This window comes from Gadus morhua, chromosome 1 (genome assembly GCF_902167405.1).
Source record: "Gadus morhua chromosome 1, gadMor3.0, whole genome shotgun sequence".
NCBI lineage: Eukaryota > Metazoa > Chordata > Actinopteri > Gadiformes > Gadidae > Gadus > Gadus morhua.
Window position 1 is genome coordinate 5,341,277 of NC_044048.1, and position 13,329 is coordinate 5,354,605.

General features: G+C 45.1%; 2 protein-coding genes across 4 annotated transcripts in view; one reads left to right on the forward strand and one right to left on the reverse strand.

The window, feature by feature from the left end:
• The first annotated feature begins 5,316 nt into the window (after positions 1–5,316).
• On the forward strand, positions 5,317–9,452 carry lhfpl5a (LHFPL tetraspan subfamily member 5a). Its single transcript, XM_030356154.1, has 3 exons — positions 5,317–6,055; positions 8,725–8,961; positions 9,365–9,452. The coding sequence occupies exons 1-3, from the start codon at positions 5,653–5,655 to the stop codon at positions 9,373–9,375; spliced, it is 651 nt and encodes a 216-aa protein (XP_030212014.1). The 5' UTR covers positions 5,317–5,652; the 3' UTR covers positions 9,376–9,452.
• Positions 9,453–9,525: 73 nt separating this feature from the next.
• srpk1b (SRSF protein kinase 1b) overlaps positions 9,526–13,329 on the reverse strand; it is a 28,572-nt gene continuing 24,768 nt past the window's right edge. For 2 of the 3 annotated variants that reach the window (XM_030356124.1, XM_030356141.1), the window contains exons 12-15: positions 13,069–13,176; positions 12,691–12,760; positions 12,340–12,432; positions 9,526–11,085 (exon numbers count right to left, since the gene is read on the reverse strand). In XM_030356124.1, the coding sequence (XP_030211984.1) occupies positions 10,901–11,085; positions 12,340–12,432; positions 12,691–12,760; positions 13,069–13,176 (456 nt within the window). In that variant the 3' untranslated portion in view covers positions 9,526–10,900. The remainder of the gene's footprint in view (positions 11,086–12,339; positions 12,433–12,690; positions 12,761–13,068; positions 13,177–13,329) is intronic. The other variant, XM_030356131.1, reaches the window with a different exon arrangement.

The following is a 13,329-nucleotide window of genomic DNA, read 5'->3' on the forward strand; positions in this document are numbered from 1 at the left end:
CGCGCAACGTGTTTCCCGGCCAAACGTTAGCGATTGGTTATGGCAGATCCAGAGTGGCACTGGGCAGATCCAATAGTTTTAAACTTCAACAGACACCCGCCTTTAAGTGAGTTAACGTTTGTCAATTGAGAAGGTCCAGACTCTCTGTACAAATTAAATGAAATACGAGAGTCTGGTAGGACCAGGCTACACTCCAGGCTCACCGCCCCTCGAATATTTCAGCTCGGCCGACGTGTCGCGTTGTGTCGCGCTACTAAATCCTCGTTAAGGCACTCGCCCGTACCAGGGTGTTCATGCTGCGCCATTCATCATGTCGCACCCCAGGTTTTTCAGGCGACAAAAGTCGCCTGATAAGCGTCTCTACGTTGACTTTGTATGGAGTTGCATTAACCCGACGCTTTTGGTGTGAACGTAGAGTAAAGCAGCGTTCACACCAAACGCCACAGCGGGCTCCTGGTCGCGGTGTCGCCTGAGTTTGGTCGGGCGAACAGTCACAAATCCGTTGCAGTAGTGATTTGTGCGAGTTTTATCACGCAACTTTAGTAGCACGTGCATTAGAAATTTGAGTTGTTGTGGAAGTACCAGAGACGTCGGAGAAGCCGACAGTCTATTCATAATATCATCCGGAGGCGCACACAGCTTTTGGCCGTGAAATTATATATTATATTATATAGATATTTAGATATTATATTATAGGCTTCTCCAGTGAGGAGAGGGAGGAAGTTCCTCCTTAACATTACTGAGAATAAAAAATGTAGATTGCCCATACTGCTGTAATGAATGAATGCCCTTAAATATGACTACTTTAATGCCTTTGTAAATGTAATGTTCGTTTCCCTGGGTAAAGGGACATTAGCACCCCCTATCGCCTGTTGACAATTACTGCAGGGAGGACGTTCCTCCCTCAGCCTCCGTTGACTCCCATTCATTTCCCTGAAAGTGATGGCGGCCGGTGAATAACATGGGGTTCAATGGGAGAGAGGAGGAAAGTCCTATTCACAAATAGGCTGGTGCCCTGGCCGCGCTATGAACCAATAAGCAGGAGCCCTGGCTGTGTGGAGCAGCCCGGAGGGAGGGGTTATCCCCCTCAAGTCTAGGCTATGAGGACCAACAAACCCGCTCAGTCGCCTCCTTTCCAACGAGCGGTGTGCCGCTGTAATTTGCGGTACAGTGCGGCTCGGTTCGTTCCAGTAGCCCACGGCCGCGGAGCCCGTTATGATTCATAATATCATCCAAGCCGCACATAGCTTATGGGCGTGATATTAGATATATTATTATATAAATACCTATATATTATATTATATTATTATTTTATATTATATTATATAGATATAGAGCTCCAGGAGTCCGCAAACAGCAACAATCACCTCTCCTCCATGCTGTGGTTCACTCTGACAGCTCATTGGTCAATGGGCAGCAGCTCAGTTGCATTAAAGCTGCAGACAACACGAACAGCGCATTCTGAAGGGACTGAATCAATATGGGGGATATGGGGAATAGCGGTAGGCATGATTTTTTTCCTGAAAGCTATTTCCTGCAAACAGCTTCAAAAACATGTTTTCGAGAACTCATATACTATGTTTACTTGTTGGGAAAATACCATAATATGTCTCCTTTAATGCGTATTTATGAAAAGTTAAGCCATGTAAAGTTGATAATTAAATGATAATTAAATAAACAATTATATGGGTGTGGTCTGAAGTCAATAAAATACTGAAATACAAAACTGGGAGCTCAATAAAAAATAAAAGTTAGACATGAGTATCGAAAGCATTAAAAAATGCTCCAAGTTAGTTTAGATAATAATACTCAAACGTTGTTATCGACCCCATTTATCGAGCAAGAAGTCAAAACAAAAGGAGGTAAAAGGGGGAATGATAAGATGGAGCGCACTCATATTTATTCCTTTTCCCCAGTCTTTGTGTCTCCATAATCCCCTCCACACAGTCCCAGTGCTCGGCTTTGAAGCTCTCTAAGCTGATCATTCTTCACCGTAATAAAACCGTTTTCATCGGCCCGGATTACGCCAGAGCTCATTCACATGGGCCCGGATGGGAGAGAGGGTGTGTGCCCGGATGGGAGAGAGGGTGTGTGCCCGGAGGGGGAGAGGGTGTGTACCCGGAGGCAGGGAGAGAGGGTGTGTGCCCGGAGGGAGGGAGAGAGGGTGTGTGCCCGGAGGGGGAGATGGTGTGTGCCCAACCAGCACTCCTTTTAGTTCCAGGGGGAAATCTTCTTTCTCTGATACTGTTTACTGTTTCCTGTAGTTTGGGTGTCTCAAACAATAAGGTGTGTGTGTGTGTGTGTGTGTGTGTGTGTGTGTGTGTGTGTGTGTGTGTGTGTGTGTGTGTGTGTGTGTCTGTGTGTGTATGTGTGTGTGTGTGTTTGTGTCTGTGTGTCTGTTTGTGTATGTGTGTATGTGTGTATGTGTGTATGTGCGTGCGTGCGTGCGTGCGTGCGTGTGTCTGTGACCATGAGTTTGTGTGTGTGGCTGCGTCTGTGTGTTCTTAAGCGAGCACATGCAGCATAAATCCATACCATCCTCCAGCATGGGTGTGTTCAGAAAGCAGCAGTTATAAGTGATAGACAGGCCTCTGTGTAGTAGAGGAAGACCTATATCTAGATACTGCCCCTGAGGCACAGGCTGACCCACACTCTACCTCTCCTACCCAAGCTACATGGCCTCCTACTGGGATGGGGCCAGGCTTTAAACCAGTGGCTGACACAGGCATGGGTGCTTCTGGGATGGAGGGTTTGGCCAGTGACAGTCATTGATTGAATGAATGCCACATCACAGAACTTTGTGCCCACGTGTGGTTGTGTGTGTGTGTGTGTGTGTGTGTGTGTGTGTGTGTGTGTGTGTGTGTGTGTGTGTGTGTGTGTGTGTGTGTGTGTGTGTGTGTGTCTGTCGGGGGATGGTGAATAAGAGGTCAAATATCAGTGCTGGACCCATCCTCCACTATGCTCATAACAACATACTCACACCCACACACACACATACATCCTCACAAACGCACAAGCACACACACACACACACACACACACACACACACACACACACACACACACACACACACACACACACACACACACACACACACACACACACACATCAAAAGACTAATGGAAGCCATCTGTGCCAGCTGACCGGTAACTGGATTGGCGACACCTCATTGGTTAGAGAAAGGGTGTAAAGGAGGAATGGGGGGGGACGGGGGTGCTGTCTCACTATGGTAAAGGTTAGAGAGTCCCATCAACAACATGGTGAGACAGTCCCCCCCCCTCCCCCTCCTCCCAATATGTCAGAGATGACATGGACGTTTACACGTATTTTGTTCACACGCTTAGTTGATAACACAATGGCATTGAGGGTCTACATTGAATGAGAGACCATTGAATGCTCCATTTGCAGCCATGTTTAGTCAGTCTCCCTCTGACTGACTGTATGGAGGTCATGGTGTTAAAATAATATTTTCTTTCGGCCCCTTATAAAGAAAAATAGGCGTTTTAAAAGGGTCCCACTCTGACCCCTGTAATGTGACTCCGGACACAAACAGCAGCTCTGTACTCAGAACGTTACTTCCGCTGCCTTCCCTTATATCCTTATCCTTACCATAACCCTATCCTTACTCCCCCCCCACACACAAACATCAAAATGTCCAAATTAGTCCTTTAATAGGGGCTTTGAAGAGGCCCCCGCTCGCCCAGACGTTTTCCTCAGAGAGACTGGCAGTATGCATGTTAACAGTTAACATGCACATAACCACGCACATAAGCACGCACACACACACACACACACACACACACACACACACACACACACACACACACACACACAAATAAAGACTACACAAACACCCAGGTGTAGCACTAGCCAAATCTTTTTTTCTGCAATAGTAAATCTGACACTTTAGGGGAAAATAAAATAAAAGCATTTCAAAACATATTATTTTCCAAGCTGCAGAAAAACTGTGGAACAGGAAGGAAAAAGGATAACACATAAACAAACAAACGCAGACACAGACACACACACACTCCATTCTGCATGGGTAAATTGGATTGCCACTGCTGTATAACTTGATTATAAACGACCTACCTCTAGCACCAGGTTGGCATCACTTAATTTAGCCAAATGATTTGACACAAAGTATCACTCTCTCTCACACACACACACACACACACACACACACACACACACACACACACACACACACACACACAGACATGGACCAATACACATGCACAAACACATGCATACACACAAACAGAAATGGACACTCATACACTGATACACAGTGGGTCCTTCATAACCATTGTCAAAGATACACGTTGAAAATGTGGAATTACGCTCATGTGACCAAAAGAAGACATGTGGGTAGCGGAATCAACTATGAACACAAAACATCCGTGCATGGGTTTCTTTTTTAGAATCTGACTTGAGGAACAAACAATGAAGCCTTTTGTTTTAAATATGTGAAACTTTCACTCGGAGCAACGAACAGGGAAGGAAATATTAGCATTAAACATATCCCGTTTAGAGAAACATGACATATCAAAAAAAGACTCCATAGTGTAGGCCACATATTTGTTCATGTTTGTGTCAAGTTGTTGATAAATTAATTAACCGATTTATTGACCGAATTTTCAGTCATGTATTGCTTCAATCCATTTAAGCCCAGATCATTAAGGCCTCAGTTATAGCACAGCCTAATGGTTATCTGGAGTAAATGCAGTCTGTTAGAACAAGTTTTTTTTTTGTCTTACCTTTTTTCAGCCTACTTCTTCAGTACATAATCCTGTTAAAAGATTGGGCGATTGATAAAAGATGATCTTAAAAACAAAGAAAGACACGTTTGCATTATGCCTACTTTTCCTCATAGCCACAATTGCTACAAGTGTGGCTCCAAATGAAATAATCACACATTAGACCACCATCTGGCAAAGCTTGGACGATGGCACTTAGTGGAGCGTATCTTCTGACCATTAATCATTCATGACCTCCTTAACCCGTCGGTCCACTGCTGCCCAGGACAGACCAATACTTATTACCTTTAAACAGGCGTGCTTCAGTGGACTAATCCATTGGTTTCAGTACAGGGATCTGTCCGTGGTGCGCCCATCTCTCGCAGCAGGAGGAGCGACACAACTTGGGAATAGTGGACCTACGTCAGCGACTAAAAGACCCCTATTTTGGAGGAACACTTCTCAAACAGCGTGAAATATTTATAATTCGGGTGCTAACCCAAAAATATATACTTTAAATGTGTAACAGTCTATTCTTGAAAGGATCAGGCCCCCATCTTCTATCAGTGAGGGGGAGACAGTAACAGCCTCTTCTATCAGCGAGGAGGATACTGTAACAGCCTCTTCTATCAGCGAGGAGGAGAAAGTAACAGCCTCTTCCATCGGTGAGGAGGAGAAAGTAACAGCCTCTTCTATCAGTGAGGAGGAGAAAGTAACAGCCTCTTCCATCGGTGAGGAGGAGAAAGTAACAGCCTCTTCTAGCAGTGAGGAGGAGAAAGTAACAGCCTCTTTTATCAGTGTGGAGGAGACAGTAACAGCCTCTTTTATCAGTGAGGCGACAGTAACAGTCATCTTCTCTTAGTGAGGAGACAGTAACAGTCACCTTCTCTTATTGAGGAGACAGTACCAGCCATGCTCCCCGCCCAGGAAGCCGCCAAGATCTACCACACCAACTATGTCCGTAACGCACGCGCCGTTGGCGTGCTGTGGATCGTGTTCACCATCACATTCGCGGTCATCACAGTGGTGATTTTCATCCAGCCCTACTGGATAGGCGACAGCGTCAACACCCCCCAGGCCGGCTACTTCGGCCTCTTCCACTACTGCATTGGCAACGCCCTCACCAATGAGCTCATCTGCAAAGGAAGTGCCCTGGACTTCGGTTCCATCCCGTCCGGGGCCTTCAAGACGGCCATGTTCTTCGTGGGGATCTCCATGCTGCTGGTGGTCGGCAGCATCGTCTGCTTCAGTCTCTTCTTCTTCTTCAACGCCGGCAGCGTTTACAAGATCTGCGCCTGGATGCAGCTGGCCTCTTGTAAGTGGTGAAGGTTGCTCTGTTGTTGAATATTCCTTGGTGTTAAAACTTAGAATGTGACTGTGTGGCTGTATGGCTGTGTGTATTTGTGTATGTGTGTATGTGAGTGTGTGTCCATGGATACCAGACCATTTCTGCATTTTTTGTATTTACTGGGGAATATTCGGGTACAAATTATGCTGCTGAAGTTCACACCGCAACAACCAGCGCTCAGACGAAGAAATTAAAAGCTCAATGTGTTGCTTTGCTGACTGCCTTCTGTCAGCTAGGGAATGGTCTGATGTCATCAATAAGCCCTATACATATTTTTGGATACCACTGATAGAAGAGAAACCAAAATCTCGGAGAAAACAAGAACCGAAAGCTGCTGGACATGTTTCATTCTGAAATTGTAATCTGAAGATTACAGTTCCTCTGTACTTAAAAAAATATGCACTTATTTAGGGTGACCTGAGCACAAATGTAACTATCTGTCTTACTTATAATGAACTCCACAGGAGGTTTGAGAAATGGAATACGAGTACCAAGAGAGATTGAGACGCCATGCAACACTTCCAGAAAGTAAAAGTGTGTTTTCTTTAGGAGGTATAGTGTTTCACCATGTAGTCACCTGATCTGACAAATGGCTCTGGCTGAAGGTTGAGCAAGGGGAGGCCTCTCACTGCTCAGTGAAATATACATGAGGGAAAGAGTGGAGTTTCTAGGCAACTGGGCCCGGTTCCCCAAAACCTTCTTAAATCCTCCTTAACGCTACGTCATTCGTAACCTCTACCTTAACATTTCGCGTGTTTCCCGAAACGTTCTTTGCTACGTATCTCTTTCGTACGTCGTTCGTTGTTAAGGTTGGTCTGAAGCGCTCATAGAACCTTCTTAGCTCTACCGTACTGATGTTTCAGCTCCTGACGCTAGTTACCGCCACTGTACAGTAACCTTTAGAAATCCCTGTTGCACATGGAACAGCCACATTGGCAGTGTCGTGTTTCACCAATGTTTTAAGTCATTCATGAAAAAATTAATTGCTTGAAACACACAAGCACAAAATAAAATGTGCAAGTTGTTCAATTGTTCATTGCAAGTTCGCATCCGTAGCCAATCGAGTTTGAATTTAGGATGACATTAAGGATGTGATTGCCTAAATGCCCTCGGCTGTTACATTATATTTTTCTATATCAGTGTAGGGCAGGCTATGCTGGTATGCTCGCCCATGGTTAAATAAATGTTTAGGCCTACTAGAAGGTTTTCAAGCAATGTTTTATTCACAAAGACAATATTTTTTATAACGCTGTGCATGCACCTGCGCAATGCACAGCAAATCGAACTCTGAGCAATCGATTTCAGCACTTTCTGTCTGGACAGCGCAGTGTACGAACAACTGCGTTGTTCGTACACGTTTCCTGATAAGACTAAGAGACCGTTTGGGAACCAAGCCTAGAGAGGTAAACAACTTTGATAAGTCTAAACGTAGGAGTCTTCTTAGCGCGCCAAGAGTGGACATTATCGGGAAACCGGGCCCGGATCGTTTGGGTTTATTTCCTTCCTTTCAGAGTCAAACCCTGTTCAACACTGCAGCTATACAAACTAGGGTAAAATAATGTATTTTGGTTACAAGTTAGTTAATTAACAGTTGATAATTTATTATATACTAGTTTGTTTACTAATGGTTTGCCTAATACATGATATTCAAACAATATTTCATAGGGCAATTATTAAAGGTCCCATGGCATGAAAATTTCACTTCATGAGGTTTTCTAACATTAATATGAGTTCCCCCTAGCCTGCTATGGTCCCTCAGTAGCTAGAAAAGGCGTTAGGTGTAAAACGAGCACTAGGTATCCTGCTCCGCCTTTGAAAAATGAAAGCTCAGACGCACCGATTTCAGCTTTGGCCCCATACGTCGTCGTAAGGGGCCAAGTTACCTCCCCTTCTCTGCTTTGCCCGCTCGGAGAATTTGGCCCGCCAATGAGACAATGAGCTACGACTGTTGTACACTTTGTTATTTCGATAACCGTTCTGCTGTTGGTGTTATGGCGCATAACACTTTGGGTTTTCTGATGTCTCTGGTATTTCCACACCGAGACTTGTAGTGGGGGTTATCTCAGCCATGGTTGAGAAGGAGTTGGGGGGGAAAGGAACTTTGGCTTTGATTCCCTAAAGTACACCCTGAAAAAGTGCTTTTTTAAAGCTGTTTGGTACATCCTGGCTTGATTCAAGGTCCTATTCATATGGAGATTGTTATGCACTACATTAATAATTCCACAATGCAAAAAGAATGAGCAATGAGAGTAAATAAAGTGTATAGTGACAAAACCGTAAACAAAGTGCCAGACGGTACATAAAGTAACGATGAATTTATCATTGTAAGCACAAAGAGAGGATCATGGGCATCAGGGCAATATATGTAGTCATAAAACCACTGGTATAACGTTATGGTAGCCTATACTGACTAGGTTTGTTGATCTGCTTCTTTCAAAACATATCACAACGGGACTGCAGCGCTCCGCTTCCTATCGGTGCTATAGGGGTGGCAATTGACGTGCGTGAAATGCGCACCGCGGCGCTGGTGTGTTGCCGGCTTGATTCACCAAATTATCCGCAACCGATCTCCCATCATAAGACGATTACAAAAATTGACAGCTAAAATTTCCACCCCTCCCTCCCACTCCCTCTAGCCACCTGCATGGTGATTGGCTGCATGATCTACCCAGACGGATGGGACTCTGAGCAGGTGAAGCGCATGTGCGGCCAGCGCACGGACAAGTACACTCTGGGCAACTGCACTGTGCGCTGGGCCTACATCCTGGCCATCATCAGCATCATGGACTCCCTCATCCTCTCCTTCCTGGCCTTCAGCCTGGGAAACCGGCAGGACAAGCTACTACCCGAGGACTTCAAGGTGGAGGGCAAAGGTGAGAGGAGACAGGGTGTGAAGGGAAGCAAGGACTGGGGGACAATAGGGGAAAGGGTTAGCAGCCAAAAGATGGGCTAGAGAGGAATAAGACCTAAGGAGGTGGTGAGATAGTCAGACATTAAGATCTGGAGGGGAGAGGCGAGGGTTGGGCGGGGGTTGATGAGGAATAGCAGGGAAACACATGGAGGCGTCATAAGATATGTGGACTAGGTAGGGCTGAGTAAAGAGGGCTGTGGAGGGGTCACCTGAAGAATTGTTCTACAACTTGACTTTGGGCCTTAAGCTGCAGTTTAATACACATTTAGAATTTAATTCAAAGCATATTTTCGGCCAGGAGAGATTTTGAAAGGAGGAGCACATATCATTCAAGTGATTCTCATTATGTCTTCCTTTCCCCGCAGACGACGCGTAAGCTGCCTTCTGAAAACGGAAACTAATCGGTAAACATTGGATTAGTCAAGGTGACGAAGATTTTGATGTGAATTATTGCTTGACTTGTTTTTTAATAATTACACAAAAGTTGTAGCCTGGAATAAAATTTCAGAAAAGAGTGCAACTAGAATTATTTCGAAAATGGTTTATTCTTGTTACCAAAGGGGAGGGGGAGTTGGCAGCTGATGAGTCAACAAAATGTCATGAGCATATTTGGGGGGGGGGGGGGGCTTAATCCATTATTACAGCAATATTTTATTATAACAATCAATGGATCCCTTCAAAAACCAACTCTCGCACCCAGCTGTTCCAATGCGAGGTTATGAAGATAAGCGTAATAAAATGAGCTCACAACTTTCCTCCTCTGCAATTGAACAGGCAACCATTTAAAAAGGTATCTCGGTGGGTGAAAAAAAATTGTGCAGATGTCGTCCCGCAAACCAGTCATCTTAAAAGTCCATGAGGCCAGTCCTCTGATGAAGCCTGCGTTCAACTGAGGGTTCCACTGCGAAAGCCTGTCCAAAGCCAGCGTTGTGGAGACAGAGCTGGCCAAATCTTTGGTGCGCTGCACGCAGAACAGGTAGACGCGGCTCCAAATATGGAATGATGTATCGTAGCTGAAGATGTGGCTGGTGGATGCAGGATGCAGGATGTGGTGTAAAATACACAGCAATTGAACTCAACTCTATTGGGAAAACTTCTGCAGCCTCATGCAGGAATTAGAGATCGAGATTCACAAAAGATTGTGCCAAGTGTTTTTTTCAGCTCGTTTTGTTTTTCCCCACACAGCAAGTGTTCTGATTCGTCTCTTCTGTTGTCTTAGAAATAACTTAGCATGTGGAAAAAAGATTTGTTGTTGGGGTTAGTATGTATGTATTGTTGCTGCAAACACACACACACACAGGCCATCAAGGGAACAGGGCAAACTGGTTAGCGACCCACCTAGCCACATTTGCTCTGTACTGCCAGCACTAAAATAATAACAAAAAAAACTAAAAGAAAAACATGGCTTACTATAATACAAAAAAATATAAACAAATGGGTTTTAATATACCAAACGTAGTACAGTTCAAATATTCCATTATTGTGTATTCATATTTTACTTGGTGGCCATGTTGAAGATAGTCAGCACAGACAGACTTTGAATGAAAAATTGCAAAATAGTTTCATTCAACACAAAGATAAGGAAAAATAGGCAAAGGGAAGATGTGAACATGTCTAATCCTCATAGGCAGCAAAAGGAAAATAAACTTTTCTATATCAAACATCCTTAATTACCTATATTACCAGTGTAATCCACAGCCAGGAAACAGAGAGAGAGAGTGTGAGTGTGAGAGTGTGTGTGTGTGTGTGTGTGTGTTACAGTGGCCATCAGTCATGTCAGGTCAGTTCCAGTAACGTAAATCTTTTAACCTAAAGACAGCAAGAAACGGGAGAGCGAAACCTCCTGTGACCTTGTGCTGCGTGGTGCATGCAGCCGACCCCTAGGGCCCCCCCCCCATCCCCTATGAGGAGAGCCAGGGGTGGGAGAGGCACTGGGCGGCGCTGGTCCTCTTCTCGGGTACCAGGTCCAGCATGGGCAGCAGGAAGGTGCTGAAGGAGATGGCCTCCTCCTTGGCCCACTCGTACTTCTCCACCAGCACCTCGAACAGACCCCAGGGTTTCAGCTTTGTGATGTGGCGGAGCTCTCCTGGACAGACGGGAGCAGAACCGGGGTGACTTGGGGAAGGACGGGAGCTTTCGCTTAAGTTAAGGAGTCACGGGACAGCAGTGTTACTAGGGTTCCCTGGTCGGATCAGGTGTGAAAGACACTGAGGGGCTCAGAATTCAGAGTTATTTTCTACTGATCAAATGTGACACTCAAATGGCCCTTTTCCACCGACAGTACCAGCTCAACTCGCCCAGCCTTTTTTTGTGTCTCAAACACCACTTAGTACTTTTTTTTTGTCTCACCTCCATCGAGGTTCCAAGAGAGCTGAACTGATACTTTTGTGTGACGTAAACAGGCTGCTGGCCACTGATTGGCCAGAGTGACGCCACTGGACGAATATTGATGAGCACGACATTCGAGCCTATTCTATTTTACTCATTTCTTTGCATGTTTTCTTTAACTTATCTATTATTTTATTTTATTGTATGACAATGTTTATATGTGAAGCACTTTGAGTCTGCCTTGTGTATGAAAAGTGCTATATAAATAAAGTTGCCTTGCCTTGCCTTACACTCGACACCTGATACCCGGCATCTTTAAATACTAGCATCAGCGTTCAGTCAACAATAGTGATTGATTATTGAACAAGGTAGGTTCAGCGCGCAAGAACACGCCGTGGGCCGTGACAGAGGTGGAGCGCTCCTGTGCGTAACCCTGTCTGTTTATGTGTCGCGTGGTCGCGTTTGTGCCGAAGTCTCGCGCATGCGTGCGATAACTACCCGGGACCCGCCGACGTTGAAGAGGTACTTTCTAGATTGAAACACGACGTGCCTGGATTCAAACCAAGTCATGCCATACAAAGTCGTGGCGAGCTGAGCTGGTACTGTCGGTGGAAAAAAGTACCAGTAGTAGTATGATAAGAACCAGAAGTATAATTCTAAGTAGTAGTATTATGATAGACTTATTATAAGTAGGCCTATGAGTCTGATAAATAGTAGAATGACTAGTATGATAGCTAGTAGTATTGGCATGAAAATCGTAGAAGTAGTATGATAAAGGTATCAGACAATATATAGACATATTGGTTCTGTTCTATTTTGTTTCAAGGTGAATTATTGACGATGATGGACTCCACGATTTGACCTACAGATACTTGACAGAAAACTTTGTGGCAGTCCTTCCCTTAACTCCTATGTGAATGCCTCCAGCATCACACCAATGCCACAGTCAAGACGGACTAACGGACACAGATGAGGCTAGTATTCCCAACTCAGAAGACATGTTATTATTTACCTTTCTTGTTGAAGAATTCCTTGGAATATTTCCCCGCCAGGATCAGCTTCCTGGGAACTTTACCTAGCAGCTCGATAATGAGGGCTATGTGGTCTGAAAAGAGAAAGAGACCGCCGCTAAGAGTTATTGTGTTCAGGTGGAGCCTGGGATGAGCCTTGTGTACAATACAAGAGATCACATCAAAATCGTAGCTTTTTGAAAACTGATACTCCTGATATGCCTGGTTCTGCAGAGACAACTTTGGTATAAACCATGAACAAGTTATATTTAACATCCACAGTTGTGGGCTTGTAGCCTTTTTTTATTTCTTTATTGTGAAAACTGCGTCAGATCCCGTGACAATGCACAAACCTTCATCTCGGGTGTACTCCTCTCCTGAATGGGGCTCAAACAGGTAGTCTCCTGTAGCGAGCTCAAAGACCTGGGAGGCACACAAACACAAAGTACACTATTTCAGCAACGGTGAGCTTAGACTTGACAAGAATCATGTCTGTATCCGTTTACCTCAATTGTCTATCATGTTAACATTGCTATTGGTCCGATTGTGTATAGATTACACAATACACATGTATCGGTACATTTAGTTGATAATTGATTAATTTGATCCCCAACCACCGACAATTGAAATTCATATTAATAGCTACAACTCAGGCCAATAAGGGGTTGCGAATCGGAAAATGTAAACGTTCCCACTCCAGCCCGTGATGGAGGGGCTGTTGGGGGACCCACCATGCAGGCTGTGCTCCAGATGTCGGCCGGGGTGGAGTAACCGGCGCCCATCAGCACCTCCAGGGAGCGGTACTGCCGGGTCTGGATGTCGTCTGTGAAGTGTTTGGTCTGAGGGGAGGGGAGGTAGGCATCAAGACAGACGCAGAGCGAGGGAGCAGCGTGGGCTCAGCTCGTGTGAGGACCTCATCAACCATGTAGAATCAATTGCAGAAGTGTGGTCAAGTATTGAAGCAGCAAGGCCATCTGTATCATCAGTCACCA